Source organism: Neopsephotus bourkii, unplaced genomic scaffold (genome assembly GCF_033783945.1).
Source record: "Neopsephotus bourkii isolate Nb327-2 ecotype Australia unplaced genomic scaffold, CSIRO-AGI_Nbou_v1 NB_234, whole genome shotgun sequence".
Classification (NCBI taxonomy): domain Eukaryota; kingdom Metazoa; phylum Chordata; class Aves; order Psittaciformes; family Psittacidae; genus Neopsephotus; species Neopsephotus bourkii.
In genome coordinates, this window is record NW_026900744.1 from 10,446,925 (window position 1) to 10,471,577 (window position 24,653).

Consider the following 24,653-nt stretch of genomic DNA (forward strand, 5'->3'; position numbering starts at 1 on the left):
GTTTATTCTAAATCACAAATTTGCAGGCAGTACCTTCTACAAATATGGAATATTCTGCAGAACAATTATAAGCAACTGAAAAAAGTGGTGCTTCGCTGATAGCAAGACACTACACCCCCTCTCCCAAATGATCATAGGAGATAAAGGCCAAGAACTGAGCAGCTGGACTTACCCATTAAGAAAGTCTGTAGTTTATCTCTGCAAAAACCATGTCTACACGTCTACTCAGAAGGACATTGATCACAAACCACCACCTGCCACCTTCCATGAATGAATATATAGCCACAATCCACAGAAAATTCAACAAATGATGTCTTGTCAAGGGGCAATGCTGATAGCAAAAGCACAGACCATATATGCCTGTTTATGTTTAAAACATTAGGAAAAAACCCATCTTGTAACTTTATGGCTCTTGAGAGGCTTGTGGTGAAATATGTGTAGTTAAAAATCAATAAGGGAATATATAAACCCTTTCCTTCTATGTTTACATGGTTTTCTTTGACCAGCAGCTATCTTAGGAAACATATAATGCCAAAAAGGGAAGGTGAAGTGGTGAAGTGTTGGCTGCTGCTGTAAACTTCCTTTGGAACTTCTTGCTCTAGGTGCACCCAGTCATGTTGAAGGAAGCCCAAGTCACCTGTAATTAAGAATCCTTCCTTCCTTGAACCAAAATGTCCCTCAAAATTGTAACAGTTAAATTGTGCAGAACACTGCCCTGAGGCTCCAGATTCACAGTCAGGGCATCAGAGACAATTTGTCAGGAGATCTGTCAGAGCACGTTGTTGGCCAAGTTGCTCGGTTTCATTGTGGGTTCAGGGGCTGGCAACACCAGATATTGAAACATGATGTAAGACCTTTCACTCCTCTCTGTGAGGATGGGTCCTCAAAAGAAACTAATTGTGCATCAGTGGATTTGGCCTTACCTGCACAAAGATGTGCTTCATCACTTTTTGTATAGCTAGTACAGGAAGCAAGGGGAATTGCCATATTCCTGCTTTCATCCTTTCCCTTAGCACATCTACATGACATAACTGATATATTCTTGGCAGGGCTGAAATTATGCTGCAGTGATGAATATTTCTGTTTCTGGGTCAGAAGCTGTAAAATTTGGAAATAAATTCCACATTCACAAAGAGATACATATGCTTCTTGGCACGTTAGCAACCTGCTAGAAAAACATCCCACGCTGGCAGAGCAGGGGTTAGCTGAGAGCAGGAAATGTGCCAGTAGCCTGGAACAACCTGAAAGGAAAACAAACAGTTAAATGCCAAATATATCCGTCTGTTTAGGAGTAGAGGAGACTGCCAGGGGTACTCAAAGATGCAGGAATGTGGGATTTGGGGAACAGCAGTCAAAGCCAGTATTCAAACCCTTGCAGCGTACAGGCACTGCTGTAATGGTAAGACGGGCTGGCCATATAAAGACAATTACAACTAAGGCGGGTACATATTCATAACCTGAGCAGAGCCTACATCCTCAGGGCAGGAATTATCACTATGGATGGGCAAACCCATCAGTCCCTTGCAGGCACACGGTAAATGCAAGGGAAGAAAATTAAGATGCGTGATGATTTAAATTTAGTGACTCCTTTCAAATGTGTATTGACAACAACTGCTGTAGTTGCTACAGAAATGCCACTATCTCATCTAGAAATTGGAATAATTATGGAGTGAAATGATATGTGGCTCCAGAAGTAATTACCGTATGAAAAGGTGGTTTCCATTTAAAGCATGCGAGAGCCCTTGATCTAACAGAAATTTATCTTTTCTGTCCTGAAATAACCCTCTCATTTTTAGTTCTGAGTCCACATAGCATGGAATATGCAAGTTTCATGAGGGAACTGTACATCTGCTACAGAGCGCTAGGCTTAATCAGAGAAACAGATTGATCTTGCTAGGATATTCCTAATCAATATTTCCCAACAAATACGTAGAAAAACGGATTAAAACCTGCTGTGAGTCACTGAAACTGCATCATTAAGTGTGTACAGTTTTAAAACTGCTCAGCTGACTTTCTTAGAGTATAGCTATTTTTTTTAAATCTTACACAGATTAGCAAAACAAATGAAATTGCTATTTTTTTAGATTGCACCATTACTTAAATATCCTAACATATCCAAACAGAACGTTTTTCATATTTGCATGATTTGATTTTTTAACCAGTTGTGTTGCATGAAAGAAGACAAACTACTTTTGTATGAGCAGTGATACAGAGCATTTCAGCATCAAAGGATTTTACATAAGAAAACCAAAGGATTACATATAGGAAAATTAGGGCAAAGTAAAGATTAGGGCTAGAATAAGAGTTGATGCTCTGAACGCTGCATAGTCTACACTTGCATGTTCTGCCATTATTTTATAGCTAAGTTGAGTAAGTGGTGTGAACAAGAATGCGAATGTCCAGCCCTAAGTCTTTGTTTCTGTTACTTTCACTTAGACATGCAATGCTAAGATCATGGAAGTGGCTTATTTGATGTTTCACAGCACTGTTGACTTACATTTGCTATGTCAATTATGAAAGTGTTTGGGTATAAGCATTTATGCAAATCCATCAGTGCCGCATGTGTATTCAAAGCATGTGCTTATTTGAGAATTAGTATTATGCATTGCTGCACATGTGTATGCTGTGCATATATTGGATTTTGCTGGAGTACCTGCAACGACCAGCTGATCCTTGTCCACCAGATCCCAAAAGACAGTAATGATTACTGGACCTTGCTGGATCCTCACTTATGCCACCTATGCAGTATAATTTGCTAGTGAAGGGATGAGCTGTAATGCCAGGAATATGCTAAAGACGCTGCAGCATACCTCATTTGTTAGTAATGCTACTGCTGTCTTCTCAAGGATATCAAAATGCCTGTCAGCACCTGGATGAAAATCAGCTGACTCAGATTCAATCTGGCCAAAATGAAAATGATGATGGCTGGAGCGGGAACAATGTTTAAAACTGGGGTAACATCTTTGCCTACCTGCGATACCATCTTCAGACATTTATATAAATACTACAGCACCTCGGGTTTGTATTTTTTGTCATTGTCTGAATGATGAAGATGGTCAATGGCAAAGGTACCCTACTCTTTTCCCAAGCTTAACTTCTCCTGGTTCAGATCTGGCTATTGCAACCTTTGTGCCCTTCCCTGACAGAGTGAATTACCGATAACGAGGTGAACCTCTGGATCAGAGTTTAAGGAATGCAGACTCCAGCTTTGGCAAAATGAGGCAGCCTTCTTAAAACAGTAGCAGCTTCTCTGACCCCAATGGTTTGCAGGTTATTTCTTTGCTATGTCTAAGCCACATTTCTGATCTTCAAAGCAATAAAGACCAGGCTGCCCCAGAGCCTGTTTCTTTAACCATAAAATCACAGGTACTCCTCTGAAGCAAGCAGTACCACAAAGATCAGGATCTTCCTCAGGAAGAGGAAACCCTTCAACTGTAGTGTTCCTTGACAGAACTTCAACCTACAAAACATCAAGATAATTCAGGTAAGTGCTCCCAAAACTCTGCAGCGGGATAACCCAGGCAGCTTATACCACTGTCAAGGTAGAAGAACACACTAGCTAGGTATGCCTAGTGTTCATACAGTGTGCTCCAGAGCAGTCACAGGAGACTGGAAACTTCCCAGAAGTATCTGCTTTCATGTGCAGAAATTGGGAAGTGGATGCATACAAAATCCCTTCTTAGAGAAAGGCAATTGAGTATTAGGCCATGACAGCGTGTGCAGCACCAGCAGGCAGCCCACAGCATCAGGAGAGGGTTTTGGTAGGCCCTATGAAAGGTGGTACCTGAGATGGCTGCCGTCAGAGCAGTTCATGGAGCCTGCAGCCTTGGAGAAAGAATGCTGCCAGAACAGGCTGGGCATCACATAAATTGTCCTGGTAGAATATATATGGTTTGTGATCCCTAAGATTAGCACTTCTGCTTTCCACTATCCTCACTTTAAGGCACATAGAGCCTACTTTTGATAAGCATTTCCTTCCAGAGCTAAAACACTCAAAGTGTTTTACATGGTAAATATATATATTCAAAGAGTGCTATTATCAACTCGAAAGTCACAATACCGTTTGAAAATGCATAGTGTAGCTATTTATGACATGAGTGGCAGCGAAAGGGGGAGTAAAAAAAAAAAACCACCTCTTTCCTGGCAGCTCTCTCACTCTGTATTTTTTTCCCGTAGTCTGTTGAGCCGTGTAAAAACAGTCTGTGAACAGGCGGCAAGCGCGACTTCCCTCATGTTCGCTGCCGCGGCGCAGGCCCGGCCAGGACGGGTCGGGAAGACCCAGCCGGCCGCCACGGGATGGCGGCCCCGCGGAGCTGGTATCCCCGAGCTGCCAGGGATGTTCTGGGGGATGCGGCCGAGCCCCAGGCGCGGGCGGGCGCAGCCGCAACGCCTCGAAGCGCTCGGCCACTGGGGTCACCTTGGGCCCAGCACGCCGCACCCCCGACCCAAGAGCCTCTCACTGCGGGCGGGAGGGAACTCCGGACAAAGGGCACAGGGCCGCTTCCACGCCACCGCCCCGTGAGGCCGGGCACTGGCCGGGGGTACACGGAGGCGGCCGCGCCCCTGCCGCAGGCGCTGAGGCCGAGGGCAACCCCCCCGCCCCGGCCCTCTCTGAGCCAGCGCTGGCACGGGCGAGCGCCGCCCCAAGCTCCTGTAGCCCCTTGTCTGTGCGTCCCTTCCTCCACTCGGGCCCGGCGTCTGGGGCAGCACCCCCCACTTCGGCAGCGGCGGAGCCCGGACCCGTGGACGGCAGCATCCCGCGCCCCGCGCGCCCCCCGCGGGCGGCGTAGCAGAGAGGAGGCACCGCCCCGGCCGTCATTTCCGCCGTGTGTCGGGGTGGGGGAGGGGGGCAGAACGCTCGCCTCCTCCTCCGCGGCGGCCGGAGACACAGAGACCTAGCGCGGGGCGAGGGGAACCAGCCGCCGCCGCCGCGCCCGCGGGCCGCGCCGCCCCGCCAGCAGAGCCCTGCCCCCTCCCGCAGCAACCGCCCGGCATACTTCCCGCCCCCCCGGCCCCGCGCCGCCTCGGCCCGGCCATGGGGAACGCAGCCACCGCCAAGAAGGGCAACGAGATCGAGAGCGGTGAGTGAGGGGGACCCGCCGCCTCCGCTCGGCGCCTAGCTCCGCTCCCCGAGGAGGGGCCGGCGGGCTGGGCCCGGCGCGCCCGCCCCGCGCCGCTGCCGCAGGCCCAGCGGCCTAGCGGTTGAGGCGCCGAGCCCCCTGCCCCGCGCAGGCCTGTGCGCGTCGGTCGTTGGCTCAGCGCGGCCTGCTCGTCCCTGCGGAGAGCTCGCCTCTGGGTTTAGTGCCTGAGGCAAAATGAGGGATAAATCCGCCTGCGGCTGCCGAGCCGAGGCCGCCGCCGGGCCACGCGTCCGGCTGTCCTGCAGCAGGTGTCTGTCCCCGGCCAAGGAGGAGCCGCTCTACGGCTGGGCCAGGGTGTCGGCGGGCAGGTGTCAGCGCCTCAACCAGCCTCCATCCTGGCCCCGGCCAGCTCGCTTTCCCCACCCATGAACACACCCTTGCCGACGGGGGAGGCCGCCCGCCGCGCCGCTTTCCGTCTGCGACGGGAGGGTTTTCATCCCGCTGCGGGGAATGTAGGTCAGAAACTCCTGAGCCTGCTCGGATCGTGCAGCTCCGGTGACCCCGCCGGTGCTGCCGCTCCCCGGGGCACGGCCCCAGCCCTGCGGCGTGTTTACATCGGGAGCGCGCCGGGAGAGCAAACGCTGCTCTCCAGATCCGTGGGTAAAATGGAAGACAAAAGCATTGATCTGAATTTGTCATTGCAGGGTGCTTTTTGCTGTTTTGTTTTCTTCTCCCTAAATATCTCAGCATAATCTTAAAATGTTATAAAGCTGATTCAGTTGGGGGGAGGAATACGGACTTTATTTTTAGCAAGTTAACTTCCTTACTTTTCTTCTAGTGGAAAACTTCGGGTATGTTTGTGATGGGTAAGAGAAAAGCCAAGACATAGAGAGCAGCCGGTTGTGCAAGCTTAGTGTTCCTACAACAATACCCTTTGTTACTGGAAATTCCTTGGGCCGTGTTAAAGTGGAAAGGAGTTTAAACATCCAAGTTACTTTTTTTTTTTTTTTGGGCAGTTTGTTTACTTTTTGAGTGTTTACTGCTTGAGGCTTGAGGTAGAACCGAGTAACCCCATTTGTGTCGGCTAGCGCCTACCCACATATTCCTCTGCTCCCGGTGAACTGTATGGGTATCTCAAGGTGTGGGACCCGGGCTCTGCTTCACCTGCCCAGTCCTGCTCTGTGGTTTTGCCTTCCAGTTCTTGCATCTTATCTCCGTATTATTATTACAGATTTCACAATCCAAATGTTTGTAAGTATTTGACCTTTACTGTTTAGTGTTTTTTATTTATCAGAGTGCATTAACTTTTGATAGGGAGTATTTTAGCCTACCTATAAAGATATGTGTGGAGAAAGAGAGGGAGAGTGGGCGAGTTGTTTGAAGTACTTCAGATGACAACACTGGATTTTATACTTCGTAGCAGCTGTGTTGCTATTAATCTGTAGAGTTAAATAACACTACACCACGCAGTGTTTACTTCTAATTCTTAATAAATTCTTATATTACCAAATACAGTGATTTTTAGGTTGCAGGAGGAGTTTGCTTCAGAACTCCTCTCTCCTTTTATTAGAGTTTAAAAATGAAATGGCACTGAAAATACCAAGCTCAGATGTTCAGTTACTCAATATATTTAGCAGCTGAAAGCTCTGTAAGGTTTCAACTTCTGTTTCTTCATCATTGCCATCCTTCTGGGAAAGACCAGGATTCACTTACTGTGGAGAATCAATAGTATATGAATACTGTATGTATAGACACATAATAAATTACTAGAAATAAGACTTGGTTTCCTGGTAGTGAAAGTTGATGTGTAGTCTTATTGATACAATACATGAACAGAGAAAACTGAGAAAATATAAAATATGACGGACTTTTATTATTTCAGATATGCACATTCATGGTTGGACCAGTTTTCCTGGTTTGCATGTTAAGTGTCCTTAGTAGCACATATTCTAAACTTCAGAACTCTGAAAATGAAGTTATTTGAAGTGGTAACAGAAAAATATCCAGGTTTGACTCATAAAGGTGATGTTATGCCCTTGATCTGTGCATGGAGCTTATGGTATTGTGTGGATCAAGGACATGCTAAGGTCCCTGAAAGAACAATGAAGGGTAATGCTGCTTCCACTGATAACTGTACTTCATGAAGTTCATGAAGTGTAATTTGAGACCTCTTTCACTATGTGTGGTCAGCACAGTAAATGCGGTTCACCTCACCGCGGCCTCTGTATTCTTCTTGTTTACTTTAGCTTTCCATGTATATTCAGATACCTTCAGTACTTCACTTGGACTGCAAAGAGGAATAAAGCCAGTTATAGGTGAACACCAGTAATAGAATGGAGCAAATGTTTCAGAGTATTTCTAGGCAGAAGTTGCAGGTCAATGAAATCTGAATGCTGGCTAATTTTCTTCAGCCTAGCCACCAAGTGAACCAGGCTTGCATAGCAGGGTTAGATACATGGCTGTATAGACAGAAGATGAGAAGCTTCAGCGTAGTCTTTTAAGGCTTTCCTTCTATGCTCTTCTGTTCAAGATTCTCGTAATATGCAGTGGCTTTTGATTTGAAGGACCAAAATAAGAAGTGATCCTTTAGAAAAGAGAAGCTTAAGGGTTCTGTACCTGTTTTAAATGGGTTCATGGTTTTCCACAGGGCACAGCAGCCTGCAAATTCTGAGGGTCTTTTAGAATAACAAAGTGTTTTTCATTTGGAGTCTGAAGACACACAGTTGTTAGTTTTCTGAGAAGTTTGACAAAGTTTGATCCCTCATCCTAATATTTGTTTAATTATTCATTGTTTGGGTTTGCTGGGGTTCTTTTTTCAGTTGCTGATTTATAGTAGTTGAAAAACCTTATTTTGCAGCCTATGAGTTAAAAAATGTCAACATGTAGTAGATTAAATGTAAAAAAAAAAAAAAAAGCCACAGGCAGTCTACCTTAACTTGTTCCAATTACTGTAGGAAAATGTTAGCTGCTTTAATATTCATTGTCTTGGAGTCATTTGTTGAAGTAGCAGATGACATAAATACAACTACAACACATCTCTTGAGTTTAAAAAAGGTTATATTGTATTTTTTTAACCCAGTAAGTGAATCTGTTACTTCCAAGAGCATTATTGATTTTATGTGAAACAGGACTGTTTTAACTTTGCTAGAACTAGTTTATGAGCTGGAATGAATGTAAGCCCTGCAAATTGTAAAGTTTGTAGAAAGCTGTAGCATTGGGGTTTTTGGTATTTCGTATTTTTCCCTTCAGGTAACTTGATAATACAAATTTTTTTTAAAGTAATTACAATGTGTGTTTCTGAATTATTTGCCCCTTTAGATGTGCAAGATAATGTCATACGTGATAGCAAAAAGTTTGTTTAGAAATTAATTAGTTATCTCACAGGTGTTTTGTTTGGTTTGTTTTTTCCTAGGTTCAGTCATACTTAGCTGTGATCTTGTCTGTTTCTTTTTAAGCACCAAACTGGATTAGAGACCAGGTGATTAGAACACACGCTTGGGTGACTGGCATACGTATACTTTCTCCCAACAGATCTTGAAACCACATAGGCTTGGCTTCTGGGTTATGTTAGCCAGGATTCAAATGATCTTTGCTGCTTTTTCTGTAGCAGTATGTGGTAGTAAATTGCTATTAAAATGTATGCTTAAAATTAAACTATATGTGATTTTCAAAGCATAATTCTGTACACACACCTTCTTACCTGGTAGCCATATCTCCAGCTTCTAGTGCAGAATGGCTTTACTAACTTCAACTTCTGTGGTCTTTAAATACTCAAGTACAGTGTGTGTGATGTGTATTGTGCATGTGAGTTTTATGTTCATTCACTCCTCCTCAAAGTGTTCCTGCTACAATATATTCCGTATGACAGAATTCCTATTATAGTCAATTCTTCCCTTTTTAACTCTTATAATTATTCTGTAAGTAGTGCTTCTTTGAAATGTGCTTGACAGGAAGATGCAGCCTCCTTCATTTTCCTTTGCCAATAGATTTTAACTTCCTCAGGGGACATTTCTTTGAACTAAGTTTTTTTTATTTATTTATTTCTTTCTTTTTTTTTTTCATGTGCATTCAGTGCTGGGTCATTCTGCTGTACTTACTCATTGAGGACCAAAAGAGACCACAAGTTTGTTTCTTGTAAGACTGGATGAAGCAAAGCTCTGTTATTACTGACCTTGATTAGATTAAAATCAGTGAAGTGGAGGTGAAAATCTCCTTGTCCATTACTTTTCCAAGCTTGCCAATTCCCTGTGACTCTTCTAGAGACCTTGTTTCAGTGTTTTTAAGTGTGGTATTGTTCAACAGTTGTTTTTCTTATGCTCTCTGATTTTGAAATGAATAGCTTTTGAGGCCTTGCTTACACATTCTAGAAACATCAGCTATAGTATGTATTGTATAAATAGTAATTAACAATATATATTCCAGTGATGCTGGAATGGACTGTATGGATAACATCTCTAAACGATGCATAAAAAGCTTCTTTCCTTATACTTTTGGGCTTGTATTGTCTTACTATTCATCAGTTGGGTTTCAGCAATAAGGAAATAAGGAATTTTCAGCATTGTCTGAATATCAGGAGTACTTATAATTACCTGCTGAAGAACTAAAAATTCCTTTGCTGTAATAACCAATGTAAGACTGCCAGTATACACCATCTGAAAATTCTGCTTTAATTAAAATCAAAATGCTTATTCACAGCTTGGACTACCAAGAGAGAGGCTATCATTCAGTAAACGGTAGCCACATGGTAGCATAACAAAAGGTCAGAAGAACCTCCAAGTGACGAATTAGCTTATGCATTTAGCTGTTGCAGTTGGGCCTTTATTACAGCCTCAGATGGCTTTAAAGGTGGAATATTTTAAATAACTTGACATTGCCTTGTTTCTGGCTTTCTTTAGTGTTTGTTCATTTACCCATATATCGACATTCATAGAAATGACACAGTCAAAAGTAATAACTTGAAAAATATTCAGATTTCTCATACTTTTGGCAGCAGTCACATTGTTCCTCAGTGTAATTAAGGCCGTGTCTGTGCTGCAAAAGCTGTCTCATTAGTACAGGGAGCAGAATGTGGACAGAGAAGTAAGTGAAAAACCTGTGAGGTCGCAACACTGCAAGTTGTGGTGTTGCAGGCTGCCCTGCTTTGCAGTGTCTGTCAGGCTGTCGGGGAGTCTTCTTCAGTTAGTTAATTTCTTCCGTAACTGACACATCTGTCCTTTGGACAGAGCTGTGGAAAGGCCTTTGGATGGCTGTCAGATTTTATGTGTTTTGCCTACATCCTTACTTTAGACATCATGAAGGGCTTGTTTGCCCAGAAGCTCTTTTGTTTTTAAACTACAGCAGTTAGTTTAATAAAGGATATTGTCTCTGCTACACAGCAGGCTAGTTCCAGATCAGATCCAAGTACAGCACATTTTTTTAATCAGTGCTTCTGCTCATTTAAGCTTGCAGAGCTTTCAGTGTTAGGAACCTTGAGTCGGTGAGGATTTTTCTTACAAACTTGTAAAACTTAGGGCTAGAACTTCGCAGTCTGCCCTGCAGTGCTGCTCTCAAGCTTTGTCTTTGTTGCAGGTGCAAGGTGCTATTTCATAAGCATTTCTATCAGCTGCAGTTCTGCTTTTCTGTGCCTGCCACTTCTGTGCCCTCAAGTGTGCTGGAGCAACTGTTTATGAGACAACAAGGTGAACTGAATTTGAGATTGATCTAGGTTAAAAATAACCCTGCAGAAAAGGGAAAGCAGAAGAGACTTACTTAACCTGGATCAGCTTCCTGATCCAGTTCACTGCAGCTGCCCTAGCAGTTGTACCAGTGCAGGTATGACACAGAGGTGGCACTGGGTAGCAGGAAGAAAATAGGGGCTGCCTGACCTTCTGCTCTTGCCAAAAGGAGAGCTGTGGTGTTGTGGTTTCAGGCTGTACTGCAAGTCTTTTCCTACTGTAAATAGTTTCTACATTGTGAGGTAGAAATGCTTCCTGAAGAATGGGAGAGAGGACAAAATAGCAGTGAAACTTTTAAGGAGGTAAGTGAAGCGAGAAATGTGTTGTCTTAGGAGTTTTGAAACTAGAAGATAAAATCATAAAATTACTTTCCTTTTTTTCCTTTTTTTTTTTTTTTCCCTCCTTTCCCTACCCCTGCTGTGGTTAGGAAAGGATTGCACACATTCCTCTGTGTAATTTTATTTATTTGTGTTATCTTGGTGTTCAGTAGGGCTGGTCATGAACCAGGACCCCATTTTGTTTATGCAAACACCAAGCAGACAATTTGTTCTCCCAAACCTACATGTTTTTGTTGTTGAATACAGACAGATGGGAAATACAAGATGAGACTATTCGTCTGTGTAGCAGGAGAATCAGTATAAAGCAATTTGAAGGTATGTTTGTAGATGTTGCTGTGCAGGAAGCTGAAAGGAAGATACTGGGGTAGCCGTGTCTGTAGTGTTCAGGATCAGCAGCAGTAAATGACAGCCTCTTCAGTGCTTGATTGAGCTCATCTCTTTGACGTCCTGCTTGCTGTTTCTTCAGCATCGAAGCAGAACAATGTCTGCTAAGAGTAAGGTGTCACAAAATGGCTGAGCCCATTTGATGGCTTGTACTGTTGAAAAATCTGGTTTTATTCCTAGATGCTTCACAAGTCAGAGTTCAAGTGTTTTTTTTCCTGATGCATTGATAAGCTGTTTTACATAGGCAAAAAAACATGTGGGTTTTCTCTCTTTGGTTATCTATAATTATTTTGCCTGCCAGATCAATTCATTGAGGTGTCAGATGGCAATAGACAGATTCAAAGGAAGCGCTGAAAGCACTGTTGGTGATGAAATGGTGAGGTGGCAAGGAGTCTCTTTTCTTAGCACTGAGCTATTAGATTAACTCAATAGTTTTCTAAAACCTGACTGCTAACTTGGAAGTGATTACTCTAAACTACCTCATTGTCTGCCTTTGTTCATATAATTAATTATTTTAGGGCTTGAAGGTTCTAGTGAGAGATGTTAGCGTGTAGCAGTTAGACTTTACTTTTTAAAGCTTTCAAAATTATATGAAGATGGAGAAAAAATGGCAAAGCATTACTTCTTTGCATCTCCATACTTAGCATATAGATCTTTAAAACAGTAGTATTTTAGAAGTTTTTTGTTTAGTTTTATTTTGTATTTAGTTTCAGTTTTTTTTTTTCCAATTTGATATTCAAAATAAGAAGTGTTCCAAAGTTTTTATTCTTTCGTTTTCTCATCCTTACACTGTTTTCAACTTTTTCCCTGTCCAGAGGGGTTAATCTGTAACCATAGAGGGCTTGCTAACTTGTGATATAATGAGTTCTGGTACGTATTCTTAGATACACATGTAGTAAGTAAGGTTTAGACTAACTCTGTGGGTTGCTTAACATTTTACCTTGTAATAAAGGTGTGGAAACACCTTGTCTGTTTTGTTTTATGGTGATTTGGTTTTGTTTTAAAAAAGCCACAGATTTTATGACTTCAGGCTCAACTTTACATTGGTTCTTTACATTGGGGTATCATCTGTCTGTAGTTTTGAGCCATAGTTTTGAATGTTTTAGAAAATCTTTTGGAAAATCATAGAGATATATAAATACACTCTTCCTGTTAAACTGGCCTCCAGACTCTGAGAAGGCAAAAATCTTTTCCATGACATAGCTGTTCTCTACCAGAGAAAGCCTGATGGCCATTTTGAGCCAAGTTCTCTTCTTAGGAAGGGCAGAGAATTACTGTTCTATCCTGCACTGTTTCTTCTGAGAGATAGGGCATCTGTGTGATAGACTGACACTGAAATGTTTCATGTGATGTTAAAAAAAGAGGCACAGAAAATCATCCTTCAACACATTGTGATGAATGAATATCTAATCTGCTGGGTGGTTTTAAGAGGTAAATGTTAGTTTAGTTATCCCTCTGCCTCTTGTTAACTTTTTGTTAATATACTGTAAGGTTTAAACAGAGGACATCAGGAACTTCTTGTTTAATTTCATTCAAGTTAGGCTGTTTCCAGCAAGTATGTACTTGTTAACCTACTGCACTTGCTGTTAGCACTTGTCTGGAAACCCACAGACTTCCACAGCTGCAGCGTGGTTCACAAAATTAAAACAAAGGAAACTGCATTTCTGGCATGAAGATGAAAACTTTAAAGATAGAAAAGATTGTTATTTTGCCTGTGCCCAGAATCCGTTGCTCTTCCCTCTCATGAAATGACATAATTAAGGGTGTATGTACTCAGATACGTCAGCAGGTGCATTGTAATAGTAATTAATGTTAGTTTTGATTACTGTGATATTAGGCAGTTTGAAATTCTTTGTTTGTCTTCTAGCAGGTAACAGTAATAGGTTTATTGTCTATTTAAATTCTAATTGTTAAGCATATGATAATCTAGCCTTACTTTTCACAGGGGGAAGTGTGACTTAACTTCACCAAAGTCTATCATTAAGATGAAGTTTTTAATGCAAATTACCTGCATTCAAGCATTTTATTAGCTGATCCATAGATTAATGTGGAGCCTGGAGGTTTTAATCAGGGTTTCCCATTGAAAAACAAGGTAGGTGGTGAGAGAGAGTGGAAAAAAAGCATTCCGTATTTAAAATTATGCCAAACCAATTTAAAAGATCATGGTATTTGCTTCTAACAGGTGTCATTATGATGAAAGGAGATAAGTTTTCATTGACTTGTTGAGGAATATTTTATGTCAGTTTTTAAAAATCAGTGCTTATGACATACGTTTGGTTCTTGTGAAAACTTGTGTAATGAGAAGTAGGGGTTTCACAGGAATTGAGGGCTGTGCATGCACTGCAATCCCAGTACTGGTACTCCGCTTTGGGAATTATGGGTTAGACATCCTAAAGCAGTAGGCTGCAACATGCATCCCTTGGTCAAACTAGTTTCTGTAGCTTAAAAATGTACATTGTAGTGGTAGTTGATGATGTGAACTGAACTTCAGAGTGAAACAAGGTGCTAGATCATTTAGTTTAATAGCTTATATGAATATCAAATTGCAAAACAAGTAAGTCTTGTGATTAGTTTTAAATCTGTAACAGCTTCATAGGTTAAGGAATTGTGTGGGAGGTTCAGAGTTTATAGTGCTTCTTAATAGTTCTTATGGTTGTCTACTGGTTCCTTTGAAATTAGCAGATGTTTTTTATCTCTCAGTCTCTTGAGGACTAGTGATCAGATGCAGAACTGACACAAAGCCAAAATTAACTGAATTTTTACGCAGGTTATGCCAGTACCTAATAACAGTTCAATTTTAATCCAAATTTTGTCAATTGTTACAACACACTTTCTGACAAAAGATTTCTCTTTTGATGCTACCTACATAATAATCCAACTGCTTATTTAGTATTAAGAAATTATTTAATTCACATATTAACTTTTTTTTATATTGGACTTCAAGGTAGAACGTTCTTGAACTTTAAATTAATATGTCCAAGGCGTTGGAGGTTTTTTATCTCCTTGGGTTTTCATGGCTGGTAACATTTGTTACCATTTGTAGGTAGTGAACATATTAAACATTTTGCATCTGAGGTGAATACTCAAGGAAAGCTTGGCAAGGATGGCAAAAGGTTCTGAATGATTTCCATATGAAGAATTATGATGTGACATCCCTTCTATCTAGAATTGATAGAGGATATGATCTGTAAAATTACCAATCTCTGTGTGGCATGTGAAATGAGAAGTGTCCTGTATTTGCTCTGTTCTTGCTTTTGTTAAGCAGTCACTTTGAGTCACTTTTTCTGTTGGCTTTTTCCTTTGGGACAGATACCAATTTAGTCCTAATAAAACAGTAGAGCCTGCCTTGCTATGAGGAACTACAGAAAAAGAGGGTGGAGAGAAACCAGGCAACAGCTAGTAAAAAAAGTGTGAGTCAAGAAATTTAAAAACAGGGAGATAAAAGGAACCCTTAGCAGAGTATAGTGTGGGACTAGTCCATGTTATTCTGTTCTGGAAGAGGGAGCTGATGAAAGCTAGCCAGAGATCTTCTGCCTGAAGAGGTGGAAGTAAATGCCAAAGGTGTCAGGGTCATCCTGTGAAGCTTCTTCCTCCTAGTTGCAGCTTGGTCAGAGCCAGTGGAGTTGATGAAGAGATCTGGCATCGCATAGAGCCTTAGAGAGGAAGTGCATAAATGTAAAGATGAGCAAAGAGAATCTTAATAAGAGATTTTGGAGAAGCTGGAGGAGGTGTTGCTGTTTGTCCCACTAAGGCCATGGAACGTGTGTGTTCAACAGGGAGCTAAGCTCTTGGGACTCCATTAGCAGTATGGATGTGCCCATTCTTTAAAGTGTTTTTCCTGGCTGGGCTCTGGATGTAGCCCAGAGTACAAAATGGTCCACCTGGCATCTTGCGTCTTCTGATGGTAGGAGATCTTGTCTCCTGTCTGGACAGGTCCAAAGGTGAGAAATTGAAGTATGAATGCATAGGGGAGTTTTCCAGGACAAGGTAGGAAGATGAACTGGATGTCATGAAGCTAACTACAAATACTGTCTGGGGAAGCAGTTGTATATCACGGGGACAAGGATCTTCTGCTGGTCTTACAGGTGCCTCACTCTTGTAACTAGGAATTACACCGTTGCTGTAGAGGTGGCATTGAAGGTCAGGGCAGCCAGGACTAGCTTCATGCCAGATACTCTTAAGCCGCTTTATTGTGCTTCTGCCACAGATGCCAAGTATACTCAGTGTGTTGTATAGCTTCAGCCCCTTTAGTATTTTCCGTTGATACCTGTTACAGTAAGTCCCTTATTTATGTACAGTTCTAGTCTCCTTCGTGCGCTTAACTGTATTTCTTGCAGTCCTCACGTATGTTTTCCTGTAGTCTGCATGAGACAGTTTTATGTTGCATTAAAAAAAATGTTTCCTGTACCAAAGACATACTTTTGTTTGTTCTGTATATCATGATAATTGTAGGTGCTACTTGTATACCTTCAAATCGTTGTTTGTTGGGGGAGGGGGGGGGTCTGCTGTTATTATTTTAATGGGTGGTGTCTCTTTAGAAGCTTGCTGTTTTCAGGAGCTGAAGTGGTATTATACAGTTGTTCCCTTCAGGAGAGTTGGGTTTTCTTGGTGGTGATGGGTTTGGAGGGTTTTTTTATTTGTTTTAAACAAAAGTTTTTGGGAAATTATTATCAGAAGGAATATAGAATATAATTTGGCCAAATAATTTGTGCTTTTCAATTGTAAGATAGTGTTATATAATGATTTGTTGGAATTTTTGAATCAGTTATAGCCACAATTACTTGGAATTGCTGATGCTTTTTTCACAACTTCTTTTAGAAGCAGTTTTATAGTTTCTGCTGGGCAAGAGCTGTGTTTTCAAAGTAGAACCTGATTTTTGCTGGTATGATGGTTTGTTGTTGTTGTTATTAAAAAAAACACAAAAAACCCCACCCAAAACCAAAAAACAACAAACCAACAAACAAAACCCAGCCAACCAAACCAGGCAAAAATCCATATTTGCATAGTCTCCATCTTCAGGTTTCAGGCTATAGTTACAACACTTTTTTCAAGTTGTTGCTTATAGTGTAGTTGCATGATAAATTTTCTGTGGCAGTAAATCTGGCTTGAAAAAAATCCTGCCCTGACTGCCCTTGCAGGTCTGGGCTACAACTTCCAGCTCCTCAAGTGCCAGTAGAGCTGTTTGAGGATTGCTCTGAAGTGTCATCAACATGGTTAAATCACTTGCTCCTGCTCTGCTCTTCTAACCTGTTGATTTTGTGGACCTCTCTTAAACTATGGCCTAACTTTGTGTGGGACTGATACAAAGGAGGGAAGTGAAAGAAAGGGTGAAACGTTGTAAGTGAATTTTGCCACTGAAGAAAAAAGCATTTCTATAAAGGGAAGGAGAAAATGCTAGTGTCACACAGTGTTGATCTAAGCTTTTAGGCATGTTAACCTCAGGTGGTTTTTAATTTGAGGGGCTCTTTGGAGCCTTCCTTTGAACCAGAGATGTTGCTTGACTGACTTCTGTAATGATGTGCTGTCCTGGGTTTAGCAGTTGCAGTCAAAAAGTCCTGCAAAACTCAGGACGTGTGCTTCAACACACCAAGAATACTGTTGGTGAAAGTTGTCTCATTTATGCTTACTAGTGAGACGGAAATAGTATTTGTACATTTTAGTTCTTAAATGTGATTGCTCTAATGGTCATCTAAGCAAAGTTTATTTTGACAAAGTCATCAAAAGGATCCCAAGTCTTTTCATATTTTTAATTACTCTAGAATGTACTCAAGCTTTTGTTAGGACAAATAAAACTGGAAGATGACTAAAATGTACACGCTTATTTTAGATATAGCATGTGAGTAGAGTGTAACAGGAGGAAGGAGACATGCAGATCTGTGTAGTAGCACAATGAAAGATGTGAAAGAACCAGATATCAAAGCTAGCCTAAATTACACAGTAAGGCTAGAGCAAATTCAGTATGATCTTCAACAAGAAAAATGAAGGCATCTCTTAAATTTACCTTTGCAGCTGAACTGAATTTTCCACTTAATGGTGAAGATACCAATTTTTCTGTAGGATGTATTTTTCATTTAAAGTGAACATAAAGTTTGTAGCCTTACTGCCCTTTCTTTCAAAAGATTACTTGTGGTAGTTCTGGCCTTCTTTGTGTGAAAATAATCCCCAACAGAAAATAGTAGTTGGCTGGTTTTTCAGAGTTCTGTTCAGAATGCTGTAATTTTCTCCACCAACTAAATTGACTCATTCATTTCCACTAATACATACAAACTTACTTGTTCTGCTGCCAGTCCTCTTGTGAAGAGGACTAGCCCAAAACACAGTGGCTGGGAAAACAGGGTAGTAGATGTTCAGTATGCAAAGCCTATAAAACACAATTTTTTCACATACAGTCCTTTAGGGAGGGAGATTTTTCACAATGAGAACAATCAGCCATTGGAATAATTGCCCCAGGGAAGTGGTGAATTCCCCAACATTGGAGACTTAAGATTTGGGTGGACAGAGTGCTGGGCCATCTTGTCTAGACCATGCTTTTGCCAAGAAAAGCTGAACCAGGTGATCCTTTAGGTCCCTTCCAACCTGGTTTCTGTGATTCTGTGATGTGTAATGCTGAAGCTGAGTAGCAAAGGAAGTGTGTTGAGCTTGAGATTGTTACTTGTACAACTCTTGAGAGGGGCTTATAGAAAGTGACTGCATGTTGGAAGGGAGAGAATAGAGATCAGGTACATTTATGAGAAAGAGCATTGATGAGAATTTGGATTTCTCTCAGATTGCCTGAAGAGGGCAAGAGTTACATGAATAGCTGTTGTGATTTCCTGTTGAACGTACATTTAATCATGAAAAAAAGGAGACATTTAGTGAACTTGGGGAAAATGTATTCTGCAGTTGCTAAAGACAGATTATATTCATATAATGGGCATAAGACACAATATTGGCAGTTTTTTGAGAGAGTAGTAGTAAACACTGGAAAAGAAAGGTGCAAGAGAATAAAGCAATATAATGATTATCTCTATTAAGCATTTACTAATGATACAAGTAGCAGCAGTAGCATTATTGCAGAGGAATATTCTTCCTCTTCCAGAATAGAGAAGCACACTAGTGTTACGTGTAAATAAGTATACGCACATATACATATATGCATACATATATGTGTGTGTATATATATATATCTATGTAAAAACTCTTGACACATGTAAAAACTTGATTTTCCCTATTGGAAATAAGGAATATTAACTTTTTGTTGTGTTAGGAAAAACAACTGATCATTTGGTACACAAATCTCTTAATGTTACTTTTCTTTGGGGCCCTTGCTAACAAGAAGCCATTGGACCTTTTCTTGCAGTTTAAGAATATGATGAAAGAGTGAATCCCTTATTTGTGTTTACGTGATGAAGTGTTGAATAAAAGGTAGCATTGCATTTTTTCTGGTGTTTCCTCATATGGCACAGCATATTCTCTCATGAAAGATTAAATTGCAGATGCTGCTGACATCTGTTACTGTTCGGGAGGTTCTTGTTTCTTTGGAGGAGAGTTATCTGAATTGTAATTACTTGTCTCCCGCAGCAGTAATAGCTTTTCAGTATCCTTTTGTAGGAGACAATTTGGAACCACAAACAGAAACAGTTCTTCATTTTTGTAGCTATCTATTTTGTGTGGTTTTCTGGTCTAAACGCAGCTTAATTGTCACAGCACTGGTTAGTGTAGAACTGAACTTAGAGGACTGATAATGTGAAGTAGTAAAATACTGTGCTTAGAGTTAGGCATTGTTGCTGCTTAAGAAGTGCTTCCAGAAAATCATTCTTCTCAAGTACTTCTTCAGTAGTGATGGTATTTAAGAAGGGACAGCAAAATTAGAACCGTTTTGAAAGATGACCTACAAGCAGATATAAATCTGGTCCTTCAATTTGTTACAATTTAAGAAGGCAAAAATGTAGTCATAACAGTAGTCTGATATTTATAGCATACTTTGTAGTATGCATATGCTGTATGTGTAGATGAAATTCACTAAACTGAAGGAAAATCTGAGCAAGGGGAAGAGGGTATTTTCTACTGCTACCATTTTGTGACTTTTTCACATTGAATAAAGTGAGAAGGGTAGCAGTTCTATTGCAGCGAATGTAATTATGCTCTAGGTAAGATCATTGTTTAGAAACATCTTACTGTATTTTGACAAATACCATGTTGGTGAGTGATACACAGGAGTTGCAGTTAGAAAAATGGGAAGAAATGGTAGCTAATTTATCAAGAGTTACAGCTTGAAGCATTCATGTATTAGTAATTTAAAATTCTGTAGTATCCATTAATAATCCATAGAGGTATGTGAGGTACTGCAGGAAGTTTGAGATAATGTTACCTTTTTTTAAGTAAATTTACAAAGGGGAGTGGAGATGGTGGCCATTTAATGTTCCTTTCACATCTTAGTCATTGATTTTGCCAAAGCAACCAAAACAGTAAGCCTGTTTCAAGGGAAGGTTGTTTTTTTTTATTATGTTGAGGTTTTTGGTTGGTTTGGTTTGTTTTTTTGCAGGTGTATTTGTTTTATTATATAAAAGGAAATTGTATTTGATATGTTTATCCTCCTACAGAAATTTTATCATGTGAATCTGAATGTATGGATGATGCTACTATTGCAAACAGCAGTAATTTTGATCAAGAGATAATGGTATTTATGTAAACTTGTAAAGAGGCCATAAGTTACTGGCAGTCTAGTGATGGTGGTGAGGTAGTTCTATTTGTAATTTGGGTGTCTAAGGTTAGAAAAAAATAGGACATTTACATTCAGAGTTAGATTTTAAAAACGATTTCATTGATGGGAAAGGGATCTGCTTCTTTTCTATTGGCATGTCTTCATGCTACTAATTCTTTTCTTACCTCAGTTTTTTAGCCTCTTAGCAAAAGCATTTTTAAGAAGTCATTTTCACTTTAAGAAACAAAAAGCTTTTAGCGATGAAATCAGATATTCTGGTGTTCTGTTAGACAATATAAGTATAACATTTTCATTAATTCAAGTTGCATGATGCAGTATTACTTGGCGATTTATTAACAGGAAGTCTAGCTTAAGAACAAATTGTTTTATGAGTATTGAGACTGTTTTAATTCAGTGTTTCTATTATAGTTCATGTAGCAGTATCATGAAAGTATCATCTTTAGTGAAGAGTATTTTCTGATACTACAATAAAGTGATTTTAATCACAGGCATTGTTAGCATTCACACTAACAGGAATACTTTGGAGGGTATTTTTCCTGTCCACAAGTGTTTACATACCATGCTTCTACCTCTTTCTGCTTTGTTGTCTGAAATCTAGTATAGAAATTAACCACCAGAAATTAACAGGCTGGCAGAATTGTCATTTTTGTTGAACTTTACCCCTCAAGTCCTGCACCTATTCGGGTACTCAGGAAGACATTTCCACTTTTAAAAAAAGAAGACATGTACATCTTGTTATACACAAGGTGTCATAGGGTACTTTTTAAGTCTTTGTATTTCAAGCAGGTATTTTCAGATCATATTTCAGGGTAACAAGGGTATTTTAAACACTGGTGTCTAGTTAAGATTAGAAACTTTGCATGGTAGTATTTTTAACTATAATACTAGTTTAAAATTGCTTTGCTTAAATATTACATTATTTTAGTGTGGTTTTCAGTATCTTACTTTATCTGATATGAACAGGGTTATTCAAACACTTTACGATATGTTTCTTTTACTGCTCCTTTTTGCTCTGACATTTATGGTATGATGGGTGGGATAAGTTTTTAGTGAAAGCAAGGGATGGAAATGCAGCCTTGCTGTTCTTGGTAAATGCAACAAAAAAAAAATTCAACCAAATCAAAGTAATGTTTTCAATTAAAAAAAAGTAAACACAAAAACAATCAAAAAACCCCAACCAACCAAGAAAACCCTAAACAAGCAAAAAACCCAATCCAAAAAACAGGCAGCACACTCCTGAAATATTTCAGGAAGCGGAACTATAGCACTTGAGGAGTGCACCTGGGTATCATTTGGTACAGTTGGTAGGGATATATATGTGTGCTTCTAATGGAAATAAAAGGCACAGCAAGAAAGCCACTGATACAGTTTGAGCAAACAGTGAAACGTGACCTGTGGAAAAATGTAGCAAGGTATTTTTTGGCAGAACGTGGCTAAATAAGCCTTATTATGGGCCTCTTGGATTCATTTCTTTGTAGAGGTAGGCTTTTATATGTTCCTTGTAAATACCCAAGACTGAATTGAGCTAATCTGCAGAGAGCAGCCTCTCGCCCATTTCTGTTCAAGTGGGGAGTACATGATGGAAACAGGTAACCAGCTGAGGTCAAATAGCGATGTGCATTTTTGCAAACACCATGGTGTTTTTTTTCTTTTTTGACTGACTTACAGCTGTAATGATATGTATTGTCCTGAAGATACTTTGCTGTACTACATAGTCATATTTGTTTGCTTTTGATTTATGGTTTATTATTTACATCAACAGGCTAAAACATGAATTTTCAACTGATATGTCAGTTTCCTTTCCTAGGCAGTTAAATACCAATATATGCTTTCTCTATAAAAACAGCTTCTTGGACATATGATCACATGTCACCAGCTACACAGTGTGTATCAGTTTATTTTGCAAAGGTTATGATTTGCTTTTACGAAAGTTTGCAATTCTTATATAAATGTATAAGCTTTTAAAAATAAAAACTGGTGTGACTCTTACAGTTCTGTCAGACCTTTATTGTCCATGAATAAAGGGTCATCTTAAAAAAATAAGTTTAATGGTCATAAAGCTCTGATAACAATTGAGCAAATTAAAACAGTATCATGGGTGGAGGAGAAAGGTTTTTATTAAGGAGTTGAACTTGTTTCTCTTATGTATTCTTATGATTCTTCTTGAAATTCTTTTAGATGTAATTAGCATATTTCCATACACACCTTTTTCTATTGTTGTCGTTGCACCTTTTTTCAAGCTTGCTTTCTATCTAAGTCTGTTCTGGCCAGATTAGCTTTATGTTTCTGTTATGTTTTTGTTCAGATTGGGATTTATTCAGTAACATGCATGCATCACTTCAAACAATTTTTTTGTTGAAGTTCTTTATGAAAGTTAATAGATTTGCCATGTTACCCAAAATTTAGCAATACAGTTGGATAGAGGATAAAATGAAACCATAGTTTCCTCCCTGCTTATGTTCTTACAGTCCTAATCACTGTAGAACAAAAGGTATTTTATGCACCTCCTCCTTCACCACCCCCAAGGAATCTTGCTACTTTCAGTGCTTGAGACATTAAACAGTACTCAATAAGCAAGTTTTATTTATATTTTCATTGTTACTCTCAGTGCTTGTTGTTCTGCCTTATTTACTGCAAATTATTCTTTTCCTTGGGAGCTGTTTACAAGTCATTATTTTAGTTCATGGTTGTTTTGTAAATATCGAATTTACCTTTATAACATCCTGCTAAATGAGGGGGTTTCTTATTCCTGTTTTATGAATAGGAAACTAAGGTACAGAGATTAAGGTAAAATATTTCTCCTTATTTAGGGAGCCCTTTCTGATGTGATGACTTTATTTCTTGAGGCACATATTGCATTAAATCCTCTGAAGTACTCAGGTGCGGTTTAAATACATTTTTGTGTGGCAGTTACAATTATTTCTTCATCTTTATGAAACAGGCATCCAAATACCTTTTGATCATTATGGGGGATCAAAAAGCAGCAGTACATTAAGCTGAAAATAGTGGGTTTAAGGAATTTGTTTCAAAGCAGGGATATTGTCCATTCCTCAAGAATGGCATTCAGTGGCCCACATCATCAGTGTCTTGCTGCTTCCCAGAGTTTTGTAGCTCTTTCCACCCTACATAAAAGATCCCTGCAGATACATTCCTTTCACTGCCTAATCCTGAGTGACTGCCAGAGCAGTTCAATACACTGTATTGCAGGAGGTATCAGTCTGTGGAGAAATAAATACATGACTGTATCTGTTGTTACAAAGCACGTGTAAAAGAGGGCCATGATGAGGTTACTAAACTGATGCTAATTCTGACTTCTCTATGCTTTTGAACACCAAAATGTGAAATATGAATAAGGTTTTAAAACAGTTTTATGAAGTTACATGGACAAGTACTTGTTTATACGATTGGATTTGTGTCCTCTTATAAGAAGGCAGTAACACTACTCAGTTATTATCCTTATTCATAAACATTCATAATTAGTAAGACAGTAAGTGGATAGTAAATTAGTTCACTTTATCCCGTGTTGGTTGAATTTCTGGTTATTAAAATTACAGTAAAGCTAAGGGCAATACAGTAGATCAGTGGCAAAGTTTGTAGCTTGTATGTTTTTATGTCGAGTTGGAGGCATTTATTAAAATTTTTAAGAGGACATCAATTTGATAGATATACCTCAATTTTAACAAAGAAAGCTTGGGATCTTGGGAAGGGAATAGGTACTGGTGGGGGAAGCCTTTGCTTACTGGAACTACCAGGAGGGTCTTCTACTAAATTTACAGAAGCACTCTTAAAAACCTCATAAAAAGCCTACCCAGCTGTGTTTTGTAAGAAAACCAGAAATATGTCAGATTATGGTATCACAGTATTGAAATTGTTTGTAGATATGATTTGGCTCTTATCCAAGGTCAAATCACAGTATTTATTGACCTTCCTACTTAGCCTTGATGAACAGAAAATCTGGGCTGTTAAACTTGGGAGTCATATGATTGGCTAAATCCTTATTTCTCAGTTGTGGTGTTCTAGAAAAATAAGGCAGAGGCAATGCAATCAGGCTTAACAGTCCTATTGCTTTTAACCATTTCTGAATTTCTGTTCGGAAGAGTATAGCTTTTAAGAAAACTATTAGCTTTTTAAAATTAGTTGGCATTATTAAGCAGCTTTCATGTGAAAACTGGCGACTAACTGAAATATTTATTAGACAATTAACTTTTTAGAAGACTGAGGCATACAGCAATACAGTGAAGTGACTTATAATTGCTGTAGGCTTATAGTAACACTTCTAGTAACTGAAAATAATGCGTATCTTCATTTTTCATCACTCATGCATTTAAATTAGCAAGTCTGTTACAGAGAGAAAGCTATGGCAATTAGTATATCAATTTACTTCACGTTCTCAACATGCTTATTAATTTTAGCTCAAAATAGATCAAATGTA

At 39.8% G+C, this 24,653-nt stretch overlaps 1 protein-coding gene across 1 annotated transcript in view; it reads left to right on the forward strand.

Annotated features, from left to right (window-relative positions):
* Positions 1-4,890: 4,890 nt before the first annotated feature.
* PRKACB (protein kinase cAMP-activated catalytic subunit beta) overlaps positions 4,891-24,653 on the forward strand; it is a 72,772-nt gene continuing 53,009 nt past the window's right edge. The window contains exon 1 of the mRNA XM_061345203.1: positions 4,891-5,081. Within this exon, the coding sequence (XP_061201187.1) occupies positions 5,036-5,081 (46 nt within the window). The 5' untranslated portion in view covers positions 4,891-5,035. The remainder of the gene's footprint in view (positions 5,082-24,653) is intronic.